At 37.7% G+C, this 21,912-nt stretch overlaps 1 protein-coding gene across 10 annotated transcripts in view; it reads right to left on the minus strand.

The window, feature by feature from the left end:
• Window positions 1-21,912, minus strand: part of TJP1 (tight junction protein 1) — a 158,757-nt gene that overhangs the window by 17,983 nt on the left and 118,862 nt on the right. For all 10 annotated transcript variants that reach the window (XM_088172463.1, XM_088172462.1, XM_088172460.1 and 7 more), the window contains 16 exons: window positions 18,763-18,887; window positions 18,446-18,548; window positions 16,762-17,041; window positions 16,095-16,198; window positions 15,042-15,210; window positions 14,539-14,683; window positions 8,747-8,883; window positions 6,235-6,340; window positions 5,281-5,431; window positions 4,645-4,753; window positions 3,820-4,039; window positions 3,247-3,431; window positions 3,019-3,114; window positions 2,567-2,649; window positions 1,329-1,539; window positions 690-790 (listed from right to left, as the gene is read on the minus strand). In XM_088172463.1, coding sequence (XP_088028589.1) covers window positions 690-790; window positions 1,329-1,539; window positions 2,567-2,649; window positions 3,019-3,114; window positions 3,247-3,431; window positions 3,820-4,039; window positions 4,645-4,753; window positions 5,281-5,431; window positions 6,235-6,340; window positions 8,747-8,883; window positions 14,539-14,683; window positions 15,042-15,210; window positions 16,095-16,198; window positions 16,762-17,041; window positions 18,446-18,548; window positions 18,763-18,887 — 2,325 coding nt within the window. The remainder of the gene's footprint in view (window positions 1-689; window positions 791-1,328; window positions 1,540-2,566; window positions 2,650-3,018; window positions 3,115-3,246; window positions 3,432-3,819; window positions 4,040-4,644; window positions 4,754-5,280; window positions 5,432-6,234; window positions 6,341-8,746; window positions 8,884-14,538; window positions 14,684-15,041; window positions 15,211-16,094; window positions 16,199-16,761; window positions 17,042-18,445; window positions 18,549-18,762; window positions 18,888-21,912) is intronic.

A 21,912-nucleotide genomic window follows, 5' to 3' on the forward strand; every position in this document is an offset into this window, starting at 1 on the left:
GGAGGTGTCCACAGATACCAAAGTGCTTGGAAGAACACAGAGCTGCACTTTAAAGTGGTTTTATGATATTGGAATAATTACTTTGCAGGTACATATAAGGATCTAAGGTCTAACTCAGATCTAATTAAGAAACCCATAGCAATAGCTGAATCATCATTTGCTTACTTTTAGTTGGCACTTGATAATAGTTCTTCAAGAGGATGGGTCTAATGTGCATAGAGTAACATGCAGCTCAAGAAGGTAAGTGGAGTTGTCTTGGGGAACATAGAATACTAACTGGTGATCTCACATGAGTTTTCTTGCAACTGTTCTCAGAAAGGTCACAAAGAACACAAATATGCCACTTGCTCTTATAATAATGAAAACCACATTCCATCATCAGGCAATCCCAGCCATGCAGTGAAATTCCTGGAAGTTCTTTGATGAAAATCCATCCAATCCCCTCAAAATCTTCACAGCATTAATATATCCTCTAGATAACAATGCCAATGAGCAAATGCTCCCATACTACAATTGCTACATGCATAAGGACAACTGTATAGCTCTTATTACCAGAGTAAGTGCTCTAATGTAGTGACAAATCAGTTTTGAGCAGCTCACACAGCCAGGAGGCATTACTGCTTTAGATCTTCACAGAAAACCTCTCATGAATATTGTTTTGCCATTTCCCCCCAGATATTATTTCTTACCTTTCCTTCTGAAACCCACACTAGTTGGTTCTGTTGTTGCTGAATTGCTTCCTTAAGAGCTCCATACCATCCTTCATTCATTGAATTCAAGTTAATGGTAGCTAGAAGTACAGCAGATTAGTTTGACTTATGATTTTCTCAGAACTACAAGAGGGATCTGTACCATGAGTAACAAAAGCAGTATAAACTGGTGGGTTAAAACTGAGATTTAAATAGTGATGTAAACATTAGTATCCAAATCAACCTTAAGGCCTGACATGATTTGGGACATTTTATTCCACAGGAAATGCGGAATAACAGTAGCTTAGAATAAAGAGAGGCCTGACTGAGTTTAGTCAGGCTGAAACAGTCAAGTTTTCTCCTATTTATTCAAGTTTTAGCTTTGGCTGATGATCCTGCAAAGCCACAAGATGTATTAGAAATGTCATTTTGATGTTTCAGATTGCTTTACATTTGTGAAGTTACGTGCAAATGATGCACACAACAATTAACCACTGGTTATTGAATGGGAAGCCCGGGCAAGTCTGTCACTGCTTGACCTGCTCCATTACCTGCAGAACATTCTGGAGGTAAAAGCTTTTCTCTTCTTGCCTCCCCTTCCCTCTCAGAAATTCTAGTGCAGTCTGTCTAATTACTTACTTGTGAAGAGGTGGTGATTGTTTTTGCGGAGTTTGTGAGCTCTTTCATACAGCTTTCTGGCACTTTTTCGTGATTCTGGGCACAACCTCATTCTCATGGTCTTGACTCCCTGCTTAGAATCGGGGTTTAGGAACACTACAATTGGATACCACTGGGCATAATTCAGACGGTCCACTGCATTGGGAGTGACATCTAATAAAGCATGTTTGTCCTGTAGTGACAAAAAGGACAGAGGCAAGAAAGTGAATCATTTATGTCCTGCATGAAATTTTTTAAACATACTCCACAAACTGATTTTGTATTACCTTTACAGAATTTATTATTTCCAAGTACTGATTTAACTCCTCCTATTTGAATTAACAGAATAATAAAAACCAAACCAATTCCAAAACCAGCCTAAATAGGAATATATATTTTGAACTGTAGGACCATTGTATAACTCTAGGATTTTTTACATTTAATTCTATTTAAAAAAAAATCTCCTCAAAGTAAGCAGACAGTGAAATAAAAAAAAGCAGTTTCCTATCAGCATTCTGTAAATAAGAAAATAAAACAAAGACTGAAACACAAGACATAGTCCTGCTACACGCTTCATTCTTCCTTTTCACAAAAAAAAATTATTGTGAATGCAGAACTTGGCCAGCTTTTATTCAATGCAATCAGGCACACAGCATGAAGCATACTGACTTTGCTGCTATGACAGCTTTTCTCCCCTCTCATACTTCAACATCTGAAAACCTTCCAGTTTTTTTAAAGTAAGGAAATAAGTAGGTGAGCCTCATATAATGCACTAATGGTAGAAGTTTTAAAGATATTAAGGAAGGGAGATGGAAGAACCCTTTTTTAGTCCTCACACAAAAAAATTATGTCAAGTGATCAATTTGTACACCGAGGTGGGGTAAAAAACTAACAACTCCATAAATAAACTAACTATTTCTAGCTATAATGTCACACCATGGCTTTAAATGACAGAGGAAACAACTTAAAAGAGCCTTAATGGAGAGAGGACAACAGCCTCTGGAACAAAGCCTAGAAGTACATCCAGGCTGTACTTATTAATATGGAGAAGAAGGGTGGTGGGTTTTTTTTTTTTTTATTAACCAACAGAGAGATGAGAAAGTTATTTTTAAAGCAATCCCAGTAAGCTACCATTCTACATTTAAAACACTCAACACTTGACTTCATGTTATCAGTTCTATTTTCTTGTGTTAAAAGTCCAGTGACAATACAAGACTTACTCTATCGATTATCTGCTTTATAGTGTGGAGACGAATAATGCCAGAACTACGTTGGTCAGTACCAGCATCTCTTGGTTCACTTTCTGGTAAAGAGGACACAATAAAAATCTATTGTAAGTTTACAACATTCTACATTCCCTTATTAAGATAAAACAACCATTTCATAGCTCAAGCTGCCAGTTCAGCTTGAAGACACTTCTGATTACATATCATATACCCAGCATCATGGCCATAAAAATCACATATTTACAAAACCACTTAGAAATAGGTTAAGGTACAGAATTAAAATGAAATTTGAGGTGGCTATAAATAGAACTAATAAACTCACATTTAGTCTGTTCCTTTACCATGTCAATGTCTTGTTAAGTATGTTAACTAAATAATGTAGAAACAATGTAGCCAAAGAAAGCTGACTATTTCCTAATTGCAGAAAAATGTGATCTCACACTTACTTGCAATTTGAAAGATATCTGGTTCTTCTCTAGCAAGTTTCTCCCGTGCAACATCAGCTATTGGACCAAAAATGGTTACAGGTCTGAGAAATCCAGCTGGAATTGAAGGAAAAAGAAAAGTCAAGACATGTAGATTGCTTAAACCAAATGCAAGATACACTTAACTATGTTGGCTTTTCCAAACCAAACCACACAAACCTGTGGTGTGCAGTAAGAGTAAAGCCATACCTTCCCGAAGAACAACTCTTTCATAGGCAGGAAACTTCGTCTGAACAGGTTGGGCAGAAAGATCTTCTCTGCTTTTCCGGAGATTTCTTTTTGAGCTCCGCAAGCCTCGGAATCTCCAGAAGTCTGCTCGGTCTCCTCCTGCTGTCTTTGGAAGCGTGTACTGTACACTGGCCAGCTGCTCAGCTCTAAGGTGACAACAAATCCCAGTTACCAAGAAGTCAGCTTCTGGAGTAATGCCTGACTAGCAAGCTTACACTCAAAAAAACACTGCCACTGGCTGAACCAAGCTCTTGTTGTATTATTGAACTACAAGACAACTACTGAGCCTGGTATCACCTTTCTAAAATTTATTATATCCTTGTCTCTTGTATTGAAAAGAAAGTTTATTCTTTGACTGTGCAAAGTCAAAAGCAAATCCACAGATAGTTTACTTCAGTATGCTTTACACTCTGTCACTTTAACTGAACCAATTCTATCAACTTGTGTCCTGCAAAGAAGTCCAGTCATTCATTATACAGATACCATTTACAACTGTGGGTTTGAATCAGCAATTTAACTATTGCAGGATCTTACCTGTTTTTGTTAGGTATGATACCTCTTTCCACTTCCTTATGATTCTTCCCAATTCGAATGGCCAGCCATGAACCCAGTTTGCCATTGTAGAGAGTGTCCACCACCCGGAACACTTCACCTTTATTGAAGCTTAGTCCATAAGGAGATTCCTTCTCATATTCAAAATGAGTTCTGATGTAGAAAGAATCCCCTACATCGGACTCAACAATGCGACGATAAACTGAAAGAAGGAAAAGAAATCTCCAAATATCAAGTGTAACAAGTTTAAGTGACCTTATAATGCTCACAAGAATTACACAAAGCAATGTCCCACCTTAATTCTCCTTGTTCTAAATGTACATAACTTTAAATAGTTGTGCTGCTTAAAATAGAGCAGCTCTGAGACATTAAGGCTTCTTGAAGTAAACTCCACTAACGTAAATTCAACTTTTATAATTGAAAATTTGATCCAAGTGCAAGCTTGGATTCGGCCTGGAAGGAATTAAATCTCAAGAAAAGAAGTTTGTATGTACAAACACATCATAATACTAATTTTCAATAGCATAACTACAACTGACTCTTCTACTTCCTCTAAGGATAATGCCAAGACCTTTCTTAGGTGGGAGGGGTTATTTCTGAAGAGGAATTTTTTGTTTGGGATTTTGTTTGTTTGTATACTGGCACCTTATCAGTCTCTACTCAATTTTTAGTGGCCACCTATCCCAAAGCCAAAAGGACTTAGTAATCTAAGGTGTCAATCTGCAAGCCAGCAGTCAGTTATTGCTCACTAGACTTTTTAATGCTGTTCTAAGCAGTCTACATCACTTCCAATATACAAGTATTTACCATCTTTTTTCTTCTGTGCCAAAATGGTTACTTCTTCACCTTTAGGAAGATCAAGCAAAAACAGGACAGCTTCTTCTCTGATGATATTTGTGAAGTCTACATTATTTACCTGGTATCAATGAAGCAATACGTTTGATTTAGCATATGATATTATTATGGAGATTTAATTACACAATAGGAAATCGGAATCTATTGCTATGATTTTTTTTCTTACTTAATTTAATACATACCAAGTGCATGTATCTCAAGATGCCCCTTGTACTTCCACAGAGTCCCACTTTATTTCTCAATAAAAGCACAGCTTCCAGGACAATAGGTAACTGTTCATTTTTTACTCATTATGGAGCACCTATATACATCAGTAGTCCATAGAGCACTCTGACAACTTAAGTCACCCAGCATGATATCAAACAACTTTATCAACTGAATTAGTCTACAAAATTTAATGTAAAAAACTTACTAACCTTCCTAGCAACAGTACAGTAAAAGGAGATCTTGCTTCTAGTAAGTCATGTAATAAATACTTATAGAAAAGAACACCATGTATAAACTACAAAGGCAAAATATTGAATCCTACAGAAAGAAAACCTACTTTGGCACAATAAAACATTTGCAATGCTAACAGTTTTGACATACCCTGAGAATCTGGTCCCCTTCCTCTAATCCTTCTTTAGCTGCAGGGCTGTCTTCCAGAACACCAGCTACAAATATGCCAACATCATTGCCACCTGCTAGTCGCAAGCCCACACTATCTCCTTTTCTGAATTTTACCAGTTTCATGCTTGGCCTAGAAATTTAGAAAATATTCCATTTACTTGTGTAATAGCATAAAATATCCTGGTAAATTTGAAACATGCAAGGAAGTAATCTGCTTGTTAGTCAATTAGTGGATATTTTGCTATACATACCATTAACTCTTATCAACTGCAGCATTACAACATGCTCAACAGCAGCACTCCAGAAAACCTACCTGCATGTACATGTTTAGTATGGTTTGTTTGTCTTACACTCAGTGTTTACATGAGACACTGACACTCTCTTCCAAAAACTTCTTCCTTTTAAAGAGCTGTGCTTTAAAGATCTATTTTGGCTCAGAAGAGATCAAGACGAATTTGAGGTCAAACCAAACTAGAATCTATTCTCATGTACACTGATGTCCATAAAGGAGATCCCAATTGAAATAGATTTATTTCCATGCTGGGACACTGCACGTTTCTGCAGTAACCTTTATTCACTGCTCTCCAATTACTATGAAAGGAAAAGAATTTACTTCATTAACTTTCCTCTCTTTGGAGACAAGGACAGGAAAGGAGTGAGAGTGCCCAGGGAAAGACAAACCCAGCAAATTCTTTTCACCTGTTGATTATTCTAAGGGCTAAATTCCATAGAAATGAATAAACTTTAAAATGGTACATTATACAATGTAAGTGCCAACAAGGCTCAGGAATAAGTCTCACATCTTCATCCTATTATTTGTGAACAGAAGGGTCAGGACAGGATACTGGAGCACAGAGAGAGGTTATTGACCACCCTGGATAGAAGTTTGCTTAAGAACCAGGCAGGTACAAAGAGAGTTCAGAGATACATTACCTAAGCATTCCATCTTCATGGGTTGAATTGGGTAAAGGACCATCAGATGGACTGACTGGTAAATCCACATCTGGCTGACCTCCTTGTGCATACACTGGCTTTGGTTCTATTAAAATACCAAATATTTCCAATGTCCATTTGGTCATTTAAAGATGAAAATGTGAAGTTTCACTTAGTTAAGACTTGTAGCCTTCCCTCTACCCCACTTAGGCCCACTTAAAAGTAAAATACTACAAAACTTACAACAGAAGACACTCTCATCATGCCATTCAGAGCAGTGTGATTACTGGCCTAATTACTACTTCAGTAAAGATTCCCAAACTTCCTTTGCACTTCATTAAGTACTCTGAACACTGCAAAAGGACGAAACCTAGAAGGCTTCATGCTTCCAAGACCACTTTCAACCCTTCTGTTTTTAATCTTTATTTCTCTGACCTAAATTCTTCGTTTTCCATTGGTTCTCTTCACTCAAGAATTCGATTTTTGAAATGAAAATACCATAAAAACTCAGTCTACTATACATGCCTTGAGGTCCAGCTGGTGGTTCCTAGAGCTATGCACTTACTATGGCTTTGCTGCAGAGCTTCTCTGGAGTTTCTGTGAGGAAACTGCCACTGCAGGCTTCCCTCAGCAATGAGCACTATAGGGACTCTTCTCTGATACTTGGTCATGTTACAAGAACTTGTATGTAAGGCTCATTTTTGCACACTCGAAAAAATTTGATTTCAATCAAGGCTGACTTTGAACTAGTCTAACACTCCTGATCTTACCAACAACTGCATCATCTTCCTTTCAAATCACTGAACAGATTAGTTTGAAATTGGGAATTTCAGGCAACAATTGGGTAATTATGCTTTTTTCTAATGTGACTCTGGTCCATCCCATACAGTAACACAGTATTTTCCTTTAAATCTCTAATGAACCTTTCCTAGGCTAAGCCTCTGATGATCCCTCCCAACAAATACTTTGCTCCCACTCTTCTTTGACACAATCAACTATGACAGTCATCTCACCCTTGCCCTTAGTCCCAGCAGCAAAGCATCAGAGATTCTGCCAACCACTTCTCTAACATTTTCATTACAGTCTTGGAAGGATCCTCATTTCCCTAGAGCTTTTGTGAGGCTGTTAAAGGATTATGCCCCTTGCTAGGCTTTTTTTATTTCAGTTTATTTTGGGCAAGTGAATTTTATCTGCAGACATTAGTTTAAATATTAGCTTTATGTACTGGCCTACAAGTCCTCTCACTCAAACTATTTCCATGTGCCTCTTCCTATTCGTACAAGAATAGAACATTTCTCCTTCCCCACCAGCCAACAAAACTCCCACACTATTTATCACTTGTTTGCTAGCCCCTCAGACCAATTATCAGTACATTATTTTGGATTAAGAACTATCTTAAGGGTTGCCTATCTGGCTGGATTGGTATTATGCCAATCATTAATCTTCAATACCTTACAGAAATGCAGAATTCATTTTTCTAATTTCACTACCACCTCTTTTTCCATCTTGGCAAACATAAATTACTTTATTTGCCTCTCTTCATAACACTGCTGTAAAAGGTCACTTCTTAGGACCATCTTTCTAATAATGGCTGCTGTATCAGGAAATCTATTGTTCTTATTTTCAAGATCTTTCAGAGTATATTAACATCACAACTCTTCCAGTTTTTCACTAATCTACTGACTACTACATGCAGAAGTGTCACTGCTCATCCCTTAGGTCCTCAGATACTTTCAAGCTTGAATGTGTTTTCCCTCATTGCACCCAACCTTTCAGTAACAGTTCCCTCTAAACCATCTGCACAGCTTCTTTCTCCACTTGTAATTTCACTGAAGTGCCTCATTCTGTAAACAAAAATCTTGTAAGTGCCAACCTGCCCAGAACAGCGTCCTGTGTTTTTTCCTTTTTTTTTCCTCCTTTTTACACCATCTGGCTTTTATCTGCTGCCATTTAGCTTATCCTTCCCTTTTGGGAAAAAAGAATGAGATTTTGTTCTGATTTGATTAGCTGTACTGCATTTGTTAACCTGCCTTCTTGGTCCATGACTGTAGTTAAGTGCTACAAGAACAAAGCATTTTGGAGTGTTGTGAGTTGTATCTTGGGAACAGTAGCTCTAAACAGGCTTAACTACAACGTTGTTACAAATACAGTCTGCTACGATAACCCATAGGAACACATTTACTGCTGAACACTCAGAAAAGAAATGACAAATTTTAACCTTGACTGAGAAATCAGTACAAAACTCTTTACAACCATCACTTATAACTACAACCCTAAACACTGAAATCTGACCTCTATATAATGACAGACCCCACAACTTAGGTTTTCAGGACCAAAATTCTTAGGATATAGATGAGATTATGGTTACAAAGACTGTGTTCAGAAATAAAAATAATTAGGGCTTAGGTTTGTTTTAAGACTTGAAAGTCATTCCACAAATATGCAAGAGCATTGAGTCTTTACTGGTCACCCATTCTCAACATGCATAATTAATGTATTTTAATATTTTTACCTGGTAGTGGTGGAGTTTGTTTTTCACTTCTTTCAACTGCCACCTCTTCCACAGTTTTAGAAGTATCATCTGCATTCTTTACAGGTGTAGAGACAGCTCCTGGTTTAGTTATTTTCTCATCTTCTCTGCTTCGATGACTATATTAGAAAAAAAGATTCCACTCTGCATAGAGAACTGCTTCTGTGATCTTAGTCTACTAAGACTTGAGAATAAATACTTGCATTCATCAAGTTGAGGGCAATGTATCACCATTACTATTTAGGAAGATTTTGTTCTTATTCTATCACATTATTAACAGTTTTTACCATTTCTAAATCCTAGTGTGTTGTCCCTAATAGCACGTTAACAAAGGACCTCCCTAGATAAGGCAGTTAAGAGAGCAGCAGCACGTGGTGACACAGAGTGCTCTCTGCTCCAGGCACACAAGTCACACACAGGTGCTGTATGTTGACAGACATAGGAAAGGGAATAAAGGAAGAAAATCCACTACAATGTTCCTTTTCTCACCCCTTCCTATAGAAATCATGGTTTTTTACACTTAATTCCTAGGTTTTGCTGTGACCAGTTAATTTATCTGCTCCTTTGTGTGTCAGCTGCCCTGAAACACGTGTGCTGGTGTGGCACTTTTTATCATTGCAAAGCCCATGTAAATATGTTCCTCATTTCTCATCCCCTCAGAGAGGATAAGGCCTCCAATTCACAGCTCGGACAGGAGGGGAGTGCTTCTCATCCACACATTCAAGTTAAAAGACAATTTGTTGCTTCTTATGCATTTCATACACACAACTGGAGTGCAAACAGAAGGAATTTATGACAAGTTCAAGTAAGTTCTGGTTTTTAAACAATGAAAGCAAGGGAAATTCTACAGAATCTAAATTCTATTCCTTGAATTCAAAAGGTCAGGTATTCTTATACTGTTGTATTAAGCTACAGCTACCAGCTGTACCACAGCAGAACTGAACATGTGCTGCATGTTGAAATGTTAACCACTACACACTGCTATCTGATCAACACTACATAATTTAATAGTGTTGGAACAGATGAATATTGATAATGAGCTAGAAAAATAAAGTTTTCTTCCTGGGAGTTGGCAAATAAGCAAGGATTTAAAGAATATTTGAAATAAGACAGACACAAATAGCAGTCTTTCATATAATACTAGACTGACTTGCCAAGAAAGAGGGAAACAGATTTTCTCAAAGATACCAATGGCTTGGTCAATAGGTGCAAGCCCATCTGCACTCACAAAGGAGATGTCTGTACTGGAGGGAAAAAAAGAGAAAAGTTCTGCACTACCAGCAGCTAGATGGTGCTACTGGGCAATAATGAGCATCACTGCCCATAAAGCACAAATGGATCAAATCCCCATCCTACAGAGTTAAGACTGTTAAAATCCTAATCAGAAATAATGCTTCAAGAGTTGGAAATATGACTTCAGAAAACAGATTCCAGTAAGTGTGCTCATCTGAGACATGTAGTAACAAATAAAAGAAATTACAAAAATTGAAACACAAGTAGAACATGTTTTCCTAAAGCAAAATGAAGGTTAAAATATGAGAAGCAAAGCTTAGCTATTCAGCCAAGACATACTACAACTTCTCAGAGCATTCCTCTACCAATTTTAAAACTATGTGCCCAAAGGCAGCTAAACATAATACAGAAAAGCACTCCAATCACCACAACAAACTGTGAAGAGAAGCACTCCTGCATTATAAACAACCATCTTGTTGCAAGTCATTGATAAAAACAAGCACAGTAGTTTCATTTTTGAAATCCCTATTTATGTCCTTTTCTATCCAAAAAAAGTCCCTTTTGGAGGCTTCCACAGTTGATTAAAAGGATGCTAAAACCACTAAGTGTAACAAAATGAAAAGTAAGCATTTATCCTACTTCATTCCCAAACATCACTGATAGATGTTTTCTTATTTCTCTTTTGGATTTCCAGTTTAGGTGCATAAGCTAGACCAGACTAAAACACGACTGGACTGGTCGTTTCCCTGGAAATAGTTCCTGGCTTGTTAAAAACAAATACATATATTTAGCTATGTAAATGCATGCTAAGTGTCCTAGAAACAAAGAAGTTCTGTAGTGTTGTAAGCTGCAACTAATTCCACTCCCCAAAGATTTCTGGATAATGAGCACTAGTTAGTAAGATACTACAGTAAATTTCCCCATGAGTCCTTTCTACCTGTTTCCAAGCATCTCCTAACATTTGAAAGGATCATTATTCCAAAGTAAGAATACCGATTTTGCTTTAAAAATAAGGCAAAAACTACCATAGTTACTACACAAAGACAAAATTCATTTTACATTTCCTCTACACAGTCCAAACCCAGTGTAATTTTATGCTGCTTTGATTCCTGCACACATCAAGAGAATGCAAATGTGGAAGCTCTCAAGAACACTAACTAAAATAAAGATACTGAGGGCACAGCACAAAACAATCAGGTGAGTATCTGAAGCAACAGGCTCCTGGGCTGCTGCTATGTGTACAGGCAAGTACACCCTGCCAAATCAAAAGCCTGCAAAAGGTCTCTACTCTACCTAATACATGAAAGTTTAAATGGGAAAAAGCTGATAGAACAAAAAGGAATCATCAGAAAAGTGGGGGAGTAGATTTTTTTTCCCTTAACTTTGCTTAAACTGTCCAGTAAGCCCTGCATATTTCACATTCCTGCATATTACAAGATGATACAGGAAACAACTTGATGCCACCACTGGTTCCAGATTGAGGGAAACTTGTTAAAACCTGACAGCTGCACTTCCCAAGAGACAGAAGTGCTGTTCCCTGTGTGCACTGTGACACTATTTAACATCTGTGCTGTGTCAGGGCCCCCTTTACCTCACTTCCTCTCCCTGACATTTTTTCAAAGTGTGCTTAACAGAAACATTTTTAAATTACAAAATACAATCAGCTACATGTTAGTGCTATTACTGCAGAACAAGAGATGACCTGCAACACACAATGTCTCTACAGAAAATTCTGGAACATATGAACTTGCAGGCTCTTCCCAAATGTGTTTTTAGCATATCTCAAACTCTTTAACATAAGAAGAATAAGAGCAAAACAGCATCTTCCTAAAGACATTCAAAACTAGGTTGGTTTTTATCTTATATTCTAGTTTTTCAGCTTCTTTTGAAAATGGATAGAATCACCAATCTCTTGTGCTACATATAAGTAGACAATGCTATTGCAGAAGTCAGCCTCATCCTTCCACAAATAATGACAATCTCTGCAGGGATTTATTCAAGCTACCACATTTTACTTGTTGAGGCTGAAGTGCTAAATGTATCAGAGGAGGTTTTTGCTATTCCAGAACCTAGGTGAGAAAGTCAGCATAGGAAACAGTTTCCAAGCAGGAGTTCTTTCAAGTGGTAAAGGGCAGGCCAGAGATATCATCTGGTAGGTCTGGCAGCACCTGGCTTTAAATCCAGTCTTTAGGATGGGTCACACCAAAAGCTTACCCAGATCAACAGCTTCTTAGTGGCAGCAGTAAGAGCAGACAGCTAAGAAAGGATGGGTGATACTTGTCCTGAGGTACTCTCCAGCTTAGGTGCAGAGACCTCTTTTGCTCATTCTAACTTTTTAAGTACAACTCTTCACAGGTTGTAAAAGAACAGTTAGCCCTGTCTGTCAGTAAGTTAAGAAAAATGTTTTAGAATTTGAGTTTTTAAAAGACTCAGGACTTGTTCAAGAGACATCTGTGAACTCTCTTTAGACTAAAGAAAACGAATGCACTATTTAATGTTTGACTGATTGAACAGCATGATCAAACAGCAATTGTTATGGAAACCTTATTTCCAGGAACTTTGCAAGCAGCCTGATGTACAAACCAGTGAGGAATACTGAAAGGTGGACAACACTGAAGATCCTGCCAGATCCCAAAGCAATACTGAGGCAGATCTGTTAGCAGGTTTCTGTACTCTGGTGCACATGCAGAAATGTCAGTTGGACTTAAGCTTGTATGAAAGGACTAAGAGGATTCCCCTGGAATTTCCCTCCTCATTAACATACAAACACTTGGCAGAACAGTGTCTAAATAAAGACTCATTATCTTCAATACATTTTAACCTCCTTAAGCTTAGTTGGAAGACATTTTGCACATTTCTTCCTCAGCCCTTTCTCAAGCCTTTTTCTTCCTCCAGATTTTCCACCAAATTCAAAGAAGAATAAGTAGTTAACAACTAATTTGATCTTATGGTAGATTGAAACTTGCACAAACAACCATTACAAAGAGAAGTTGCTCTCAACGTGTTTTTCTTTACATGGCTCAGGGCCCAGATTTTCTGATCTTGAAAGGGACATGTCGCACAGGAAGTCAAGCCATGCCAAAACAGCTCTTGCTCATAAAGAAGATATAACGGATGCATTCAGAGCTGAGATAACTTAAAAGTTCCCTCTCGGGGAGGATTTGATTCTTCCAGCAGTTTGGTCTACAGGAAGTGACCATCTAGCTAAGCCACTGCAATAGGACAGGAAAGCACTAACAGTAGGCTAAGTCATAGTTACAGTTCTGATAGATTTTTTTTTTTTTTGTTCCTCCCTCCACAAGCCCCATCAGACTGCACTAGAAATGTATGTCAAGACATGCAGTTTTGAAAGATGACAGATCTCACAACCTTCACAATCAAAGCCCTGCCTCTGGGACCCTACTTGTAAGTTTTTTCCATGAATGTGGTTCCTGCTTGAAAACAAGCTTTCATGCCTTCTGGTCCCTCTGAACAACGTACACAAAAGAGAACCAAAAATGTCTGTAACCCATAAGCCCAAGCAGGTGTACATGCAGGTACACTCTCTCTTGTAGTTGGATTGATCTTTAAAAGACAAGGCTTTTAAAGCCCTGAAGGTGTGTTATTTTTTTCCTTGGGCAAACCAATTTTATAAATGAGCAATCAGGCATATATTTAATGAAATGGCCAGCTGCAATTTGTTTTTTCAGAGTTTATGAACACCATCTAGAAATCTTCAGATAGATATTTGGAATTTGCACAGATGAATTCTAATTTCAGCTCTATCATATTATGAGCAGTCAGAAGAGAAACTTTTCTCTTTCAAATATTTAGTAGAATTTAAAATCCAACACTGAAACACTATTTCAATAAATTGGAATGTCTATTTCCAAATGGTGGAAATGCAAAACTGGGCAGATTTGTTATTCACGACTAAAGTTTCATATGGCAGGAGAAAAAATTCCAAACCACACAGCACATTAACTTGCCTCTGAATTCATATAAAATTAGACTTCCATACTGAAGAATTATAATCAATGTTCCATTACCAAGTTCAAATATTAAAAAGTAGAGTGTAAAAGTTAAACCTGCTGTGCAATGCACCTTGTTTTGTAGGAACTAAACATATTCAAAAAACGTAAGATAATCTCTATGCCTAAACAAAGCAAGATTTCAACAAGTTTACCCAGGCTGGACATGCAATAGGAACTGTGCTACAGCAGCTCATCTCAAATCTCCTTGCAGCTAACTGCTTTCTAAAACCAAAATACAACTATGCATTGTTCAGTAACATATATTGCTATCAAACTTATATTGTCATTCATACAGCCATGCTCTATGATTAGGCTTAAGAAAGATGTCATACTAAAGAAAGGTTCAGTTTCTCCTCAAGCCTAAAATCTTCAGATCATTATTATCTGCATCTCTTGAGACAAAGAATGTCATATAACTGCTTCCATAGTTCTGCTTCACATTTGTTACACCATATAAATCCAAGCACTCCTACAACTTCTATGTTACATTAAATAGTCGATTTAAAAAGAATACAATGCTGCCATCACCTGCCGTTGCTGGGCTGCTGTGGAGAATGTCTGGAATGGTCTGAAGGCTCTGACCTCTGGTCAGGAGATCGTGAACGACTGCGGCGGGGCCTGTCATGTGATCGGTTGGAATGATCTGATGCCAGCGACTGAATTTCTGAAATGTCTGTTAAATAAAAGTTGTTTCCTCATGAAATGATTGTAATTTAAATGGTGGCATGACCTGCTTAAATGGGAATAAGCTTTTGCAGAGAATTTTAATGAAGATGTTAAATCTATGCTTATTATTACACACAAAAACCCCTTAATATTCCTGAAAGAACACCCACAAGAATAGGGACTGTATCTTTTTCTCCACGGTGTTTGAAGGCGTGGATTTCAATCACATTCAAACAAAAATTTACCCATATTACAATCTTAGTCCTAATTCTTCTCCTCCCCGCCCTCTCATCCCACTTAGGTATTTCCCATCTTGACAACACAGGGAATTCTTTCCTCTTTGGAAATGAAGTTTTTATACTCACCATCTCTTTCTGAAGCATTTGCAGAATGAATACTGTCAGAAAGATCAGGGACATTCAACAGTGTGGCTCGTTCATCTCGCTGAACAACCATCTTCAATTTGCCTTTTGACCTTTCTATTAATGTTTTGGCATCTGCTAAGGACATATTTTCCGTCACTGTGCCGTTTATCTGGAATAGAGCAAGAAAAAAGAACAGATATAAACTTACTAAAAAAAACCTAGTGAATCTCCAGCAAAAAGAGTGGTGTTCTGTCTGATGATATTTAGAAATTGTTAAAATATTTAACAAATTACCATAATACAATGGAAGACCTTTGGGCTTATCCAAAATATTGCATAATATAGAAAAAGATTTTCAGCTTTTAAAGTCAAAGCTTCTAGCACTAATACAAAACTTGTAAAAGATTAGTTATGCTTTTTGAACAGCACTGCTATCTCAACAGAGCAAAGCATGGTCCATTTTTCTGCACCAACACATCCACAGCATCATCATGAAAGAAAAATTGTTAGTATGAATTAAAAATCATAGAATGGGCCCAGTTGGAAGGGACCTCAAAGACCATCCAGCTCCAACCACCTTGACATGGGCAGGAACACTTCCCACTACACCAGGATGCTTAAAGCCCCATCCACTTGCCTTGGACACTGCCAGGGATGGGGCACAAAATATTAACCCAGGTATATTTATTTCTAAAAAAACCCAACCAAACAAAAAAATTAGCCTGAAGGCAAGTTTTAGTGTTGCACAACAGCACAGTTCCACAACATTTTACTTATAACTAAGCAAAGGTTCATACTTTTTCAAATAGTCTTTATTATGCATTTAGAGTGGGCATTTTTTGTCTGAATAACACTTAGGGAATAATACCAAAAAGGCTTAGTAATTTTCCTTTCCTTAGAGAAGTTGATTCATATTAAATTTGATTTTTGAAATAATTTAATGAAAAGTGACACACCTTCTATTAACTATAATCATATTACCAACTGAGCCAGTTCTAAGCAGAGTTGTATCAGTGAGTTTTGCCTTTGAACAACCACCACCATACACTGTACCTTCAGTACAACATCTCCTTCCTGGATATTGCCATCTCTTGCTGCCAGGCTATCCTGTGATATTTCTTTCACAAATATGTGACTTGCCAACCGCAGACCATACTCTATAATAAAAGAAAAAAGAAAACTGATGAAGTTCCAGTAGAAAAGAGGGAGGTATCTGGAGATGTACAGCACTGCTTTATACAGCATTTACACAGGCAACACAAAGAGGAGAGTGAACTTGGCACACAACAGGCTGTAGCAAAGTATGTTATAGTTTTACCATTCCATCAGTCTCTTTTTCTAACACTGCCTATAATCAGAGCTATTGTTCAACAGCTCAATTTAGATGATACCTACAATTGCTCCTCTTCCAAACAAGACACCAGCTAAAGACTCTGCTCAAGTGTAGGTATGTAGCTGCTGACTACCAGATGTTGGCTGCAGCTGGGATTTGTTTACACTACATAATACTTTACCCTTTCCTAAGCACACAGATTTTGGAATATGAAAAATAGCACCAGAAATACAATAGCACTTTTTAAGTTTTGAACTGGTAAAATGGGCAAACTGGTAACAGCACTGTTTATTCAGCCCACACAGCATTTAACACCACATTGAGTGAAGCAGGTGGCCTTTAAAAACCAGCAAAAGTTTTACCAAGAGATGTATACACAGAAGTTACCTTCATTTTTCCTGGATTTCACCAGTGTGACTTTGGTGGGTTTTGCAGGTTGGCTGGAGGTGACAGACCTCCTGTCTGACCTCGGAGACAAGCTCCTCTCCCTGCTTGCACTGCGATCTCTGACCCAGCTCTTCTCGTGCCTCCTGCTGGCACTGGGACCACCACGGCTGCTCCTTGGATCCCGGATTTCTTCATCATAGCTGTCATCCTCGTTTTCAGACACTGGGTCGGGGTCTGGCCGAGACACTGGAATCTGAATTTTCTTCATCCTTCGGATAGTCTACAACCCAACAGCAGATATCAGCCTCTGGCTGTGTAATGCTAATGGTGTTATTAAATGTCAGAAGCCAAGCTAATCCCAGCATTCAGAACATACAGATGTATTTTGAGAATGCTCTGAGTTGCTTCATTTTCATTATAAAATTATACCTAATTAATACAGGAGACATTAATACAGATTACTAGAAACCTGTTTTTATAGTTCTTTTAGTATTTTTTAATGTTTTTTGCAGAAGTGGCAAAAGGGTAACAATCAACAGCCTTTGTAGCACAATACAATATTCTATCTTCAGAGCTGCAAATCTGAATGCCCTCTCTTTGCTTAAAACCACAAAATCAGTTACTGGCACTGCTAAAACCCTTTTTTGCTAACATGTAATCTTGTGTATACTCAGTATGCTATTGACAGTAATTCTCCTCAACTTTGAAGTCTCCCAGTCTTCCAAAGAAATGTTTATGCAAGACCTGGACGAAGGGGAGCAGTCGCTCTGGAAGGTCCAAGTTGGTATGTACAACATAGGCAGCTGGTTCTAGAATATGAGCCAGCCTTGTTCACAGATTGGTTTGCTAGGAATTACAGACCCAAACTAAGTTCTACTATAAAGTTTTCATCAATCATTTATTTTGTACATGAATCTATGCACCAAATATTTAAGATACCGAAAGCCCAGCACAGCTTGCCACGCATTGCTTTCTGTAAGCTTTAAAGAATTGCTGCCAAATCTACAAATGCAAAACATTACACTTCTTTTGCAACTGCACTAAAGCACACAAATGCACTAGAAATCTGTCAGCAGAAAAGCTTTTCAACAAGCCCTAGAAGCCCATTTTCATTAATTAAGAAACTTCTAAACATTGTTCATTTTTTCTTCTATTTTTTGTAACATAACCCCCAAAGTTCTACAGAAAGCTTTGGAGATGACCTGTTCTGTTTTGCAAAAGTTCAAAAACCAACCACTTAGAATAAGCCTACAAAATTATAGGAATTAAGGTAATTATACTTTATTTTGGCATACTGTTTACTGAGCACAAAAAGAACTGTGTTAGTGCCTGAACAGCTTGTCCTTTAGCATATACCAGCCTTTCAAAAACTCTGTAAAAGTGCATTCAACAAAGTAAACAAGTATTGAACAAAGCTGACTTGCCACAACTTGGCAATCTGAGAAGAACTTTACCATAAAGAAAAGGAGTCTGAATTATCCCGTGCCACACAATGTAATCATCATCATTCAAAAAACATTTTGAGTGACCCACTTGATAAAGCTGTGATATCACTTAAACCTGAAACATCAAACAGGTGCCATTCAAGTACTGGGCATCATGCTTGTATTTTATAGCAGACATTACACTATTTCACTTTTGCTACCTAACTATGGAACTTGAAATCTTCAAGATATTCACTTACGATTTTGGCATTCTTCCCACTTTTCCTCAGCTGCTGAACAGCAAATGCATGCTCGACATTATCCATTGAAACTCCATTAACCATTGCAACACGGTCATTTTCTCTATATGAAAAACATCATAATGTATAGTATAAATACCTTATGACAAGAAGAAAATATTGGTGAATAGGTGACCCTGAGCAAACTGCCTGTATTACAAACATACTACACCAAGTTATAGACAGACAACTTGAGACCAAAACAATTAGGAGGTCAAGCTACTGCTAACAAAGACAAACGCCCCTGAATCAGAACCCAGGTATAGTTTGGCACTTACTGTAGCAGTCCTTCTGCTGGGCCTCCTTTCAGCACATCAGAAATAACTATTGATGTCTCACCACTCTGAAAGTGAGGATTATCTCTTCCTCCAGATATTGCAATACCAAATCCAAATCCAGGGGCCTACAACGTAATGAGAGAAGTATTTTTACTTTCCAATATCTAATGGTCACAATTTGCATTCCCATGCCAAACACAAAAAGGAAAAAGCAGGATCATGAACCAATCAGTGCTACGAAATCCAGTAACAGGAGAGAGATTAAAAATAAACACTTTTAGAAGGCAGAGAGTTTTGGAGTAACTACCCAGTCTCTTCCAAGAGATTAGAGTTCTCATTTGCATTTTTATGGCCTAGAGCTCAGGTGGTCATCAGCAAAACCTCAATCTTAAATAAGCACAGCAAACCATTCCACTGAGCTGCAACTCTGACTCAAACCCCTATACAACTTCCTGCAACACTCTGAGTTTTCCCATTATGTTATTTACCCAGCTCGACCTGACTTAGCTCAGGAACTGACAGGATTGCAGCACACAGTAGTATGACTGCAGGCTCAGTTCTTACAAATAATACCAAGATCACTTGTACCATTAAATACATCAAAACCTTGTCAGCACTTGCAAATCATCTGCATCTTAACAAAAGTAATTTGCTTCAATCTTTTCCCTCTAGGGTGACCTGCCTCTACAGCAAGGTCAATGCCTCTGAAAAGTTATTCCTGTTAGATATTTCAAGATACAACAATGATGCTTACATTTCTGCCTGGAAGCAGTGAGGGTGGGAAATAAGCTTTCTAAATATAACTGATCTGCAAACCATCTAGCTCTTTCATCATTGCCCAGAACACATTTTGAGGATATTACCATTTAAAATGCTGTATTTTTCTCAAGAAATTATTTTGCAATTTTCAACTATGCAAAATGCAGTCACTGGATGGAAAAGATCAGGTTTGGGTCAATCCCACCCCTCTATTTCACAGAGCACACACTTTGTGCTGGCAGACTTTTTAACAAACATGACCCAGCTTTAGCAAGGAGTTTCATAACCTTACAGTGACAGCAGAGGCAACATGGCAGTCTGCATCTGGCTGCAAAGACACATGATGTTCAGCTTTTTGGACATTAATTACTGCCCAAAACCAACCTGTTTCCTATTTCTCCCAAAACAGAGGCCATAAAAAGATATTTCAGATTTGCCTGTAGGCAGTGAATAGGAACAGTATTAAAATACAGATTTGGAGAGCCACTGTTCAGAAGTGGAGCTGAGCAGTTAGTCCATACTGTTGCCAAGAAGGAAGTTGTTCTATGTCTGGGGGACTGGGGAAGGGCACATCTTACTGCTTCTTTTATATCCATTTTAATTCATTAGAGCATGGACTTCTTTTCAAAATATATCCCAGAAAAATCAACCAGAAATCATGGCTGGAATGCAAGAATTAAGTGAAACTTGGTGCCATGAAAGAGGATCTTAAATGTCCACTCATGACCAGAGCTGAGGGTTTTTTTCTGCTTTATTTTTTCAATTCAAAGAGAATATATAATAGCCTACACAAACGTTACTAAGAACCCTTTCAAAACAGTAATATTTCCCCCCTCATGACACTCCTGCTTTTAGTTTCCCATTATTTTAACAACCAGAACTTAGTTTGCACTGTACTTGGGTGGGGAAGGAAAGAGAGAAAAGAGATGAAGACATTTATGTCAAACTTCATTTAAATATTCTCTATCTTTCCTTCACCATAAACAAAAATATTTTTTAAATTCTCCACTCATAGTAAGAAATACAAACATCAGGCTAAGAGCAGCAGAAACTCACTGTAAACCTTATCTTGCTGATTGCCATACTACTTTTTAAAAGTAGACTTGCAAATCAAATCCAGTATAGAGATCACTACATTTCATATTTTGATGTTCTCTCCCAGGAGCCCTAAAACAATGCAGTCTCAAATACAGACAGCAGTTAAAAGGGCCTACAAGTCAGATAAGGAGTTTCTAATAAGAGAAATCAAGGTCTTCAGAAACACACCCAATTAAAAAATCAAATCCTAAATCCTTCTGAAAATTTAAGAGGTCACATAAGAAACCTTCCAGTAAAAATCAGCCTACCTACTTTCCATTTTATCCTGCTGCCTACCATCATCATGATAGACAAGGCAATTATCAGAACTGCTTTTGGAAAACTGAGCCTTGCTCCTAGACATGCCTGGAAATCACAAGATGTTAATCACGACAGATTATACAAGATACTAACATGTACCTTAAGTAAAACTGCATTAAAAAAAGAATCCATGTATCAGAACTTCACCTGTCAGATGTTGTAGAAGAAACAAAAAAAAAAATAGCTGCACTATTTTACTTTCCCACAGCAATGCAGTGTGGGACAGGCAAACAGGTAGGTTCATACCTGGTTTCTGTGCTTTGGGGGAAGGACTCACCTAGCACAGACACACAGAACTTAGCTCCAAGTAGGAAAAAAGCCCACGTGATATACAAAGTGCATGGCTCCTCCTTCAAGTACCTTGCAATTAAGTATATGACACCAAGAGGATTTCTCAATAAAAGATAAACCTGGTAAGGTTGAATTGAATTTCAGACTGGCTCAGTCTCTTAAGAGGTAAGTAGCAGTCTAGTCCAAGAAGCTGGAAGGTGGTAAAGAAAGGCAACAAAAACTCTTGATGAGAAATTCCAGCCTCTACTTCCCAAAAAACTTCCTAATGAGTCTTTCCACAGTAGTGCTGGAATTCACCAGTAAATCCTCTTCCCAGTGTTAAGAAAAAATTTAAGCACATATTTGTTTAATATTAGCATAAGGGGTTTGGTTTTGTTATCTGGCAGATGGAAGTAACTGTTTTTAACTGATTACATTAATAGTATTGAAGTTATTAACAGTACATATCATCAACTTTCAACACCTAAGTAAGAGCTACTTAATCAGGTAACAAAACAGTCATACCAGAAAAGCTGGCAGAATTTTGGCACATAGAAGATCATAATCAGAATTATAATCAAATTATACTTTCACATCAGTACTATAAAAGAACTTCTGACTATGCTGCAAGTGCAACCAAAACCAAGACCTCTGGTTCCTACCAGTTATTTAGAATTTCATTCAAGGTAACACCGTATTGCAGCATTTCATTATTTCTTTGTG

The sequence above is a fragment of the Sturnus vulgaris genome, chromosome 13 (genome assembly GCF_052056855.1).
Source record: "Sturnus vulgaris isolate bStuVul1 chromosome 13, bStuVul1.hap1, whole genome shotgun sequence".
Classification (NCBI taxonomy): Eukaryota; Metazoa; Chordata; class Aves; order Passeriformes; family Sturnidae; genus Sturnus; species Sturnus vulgaris.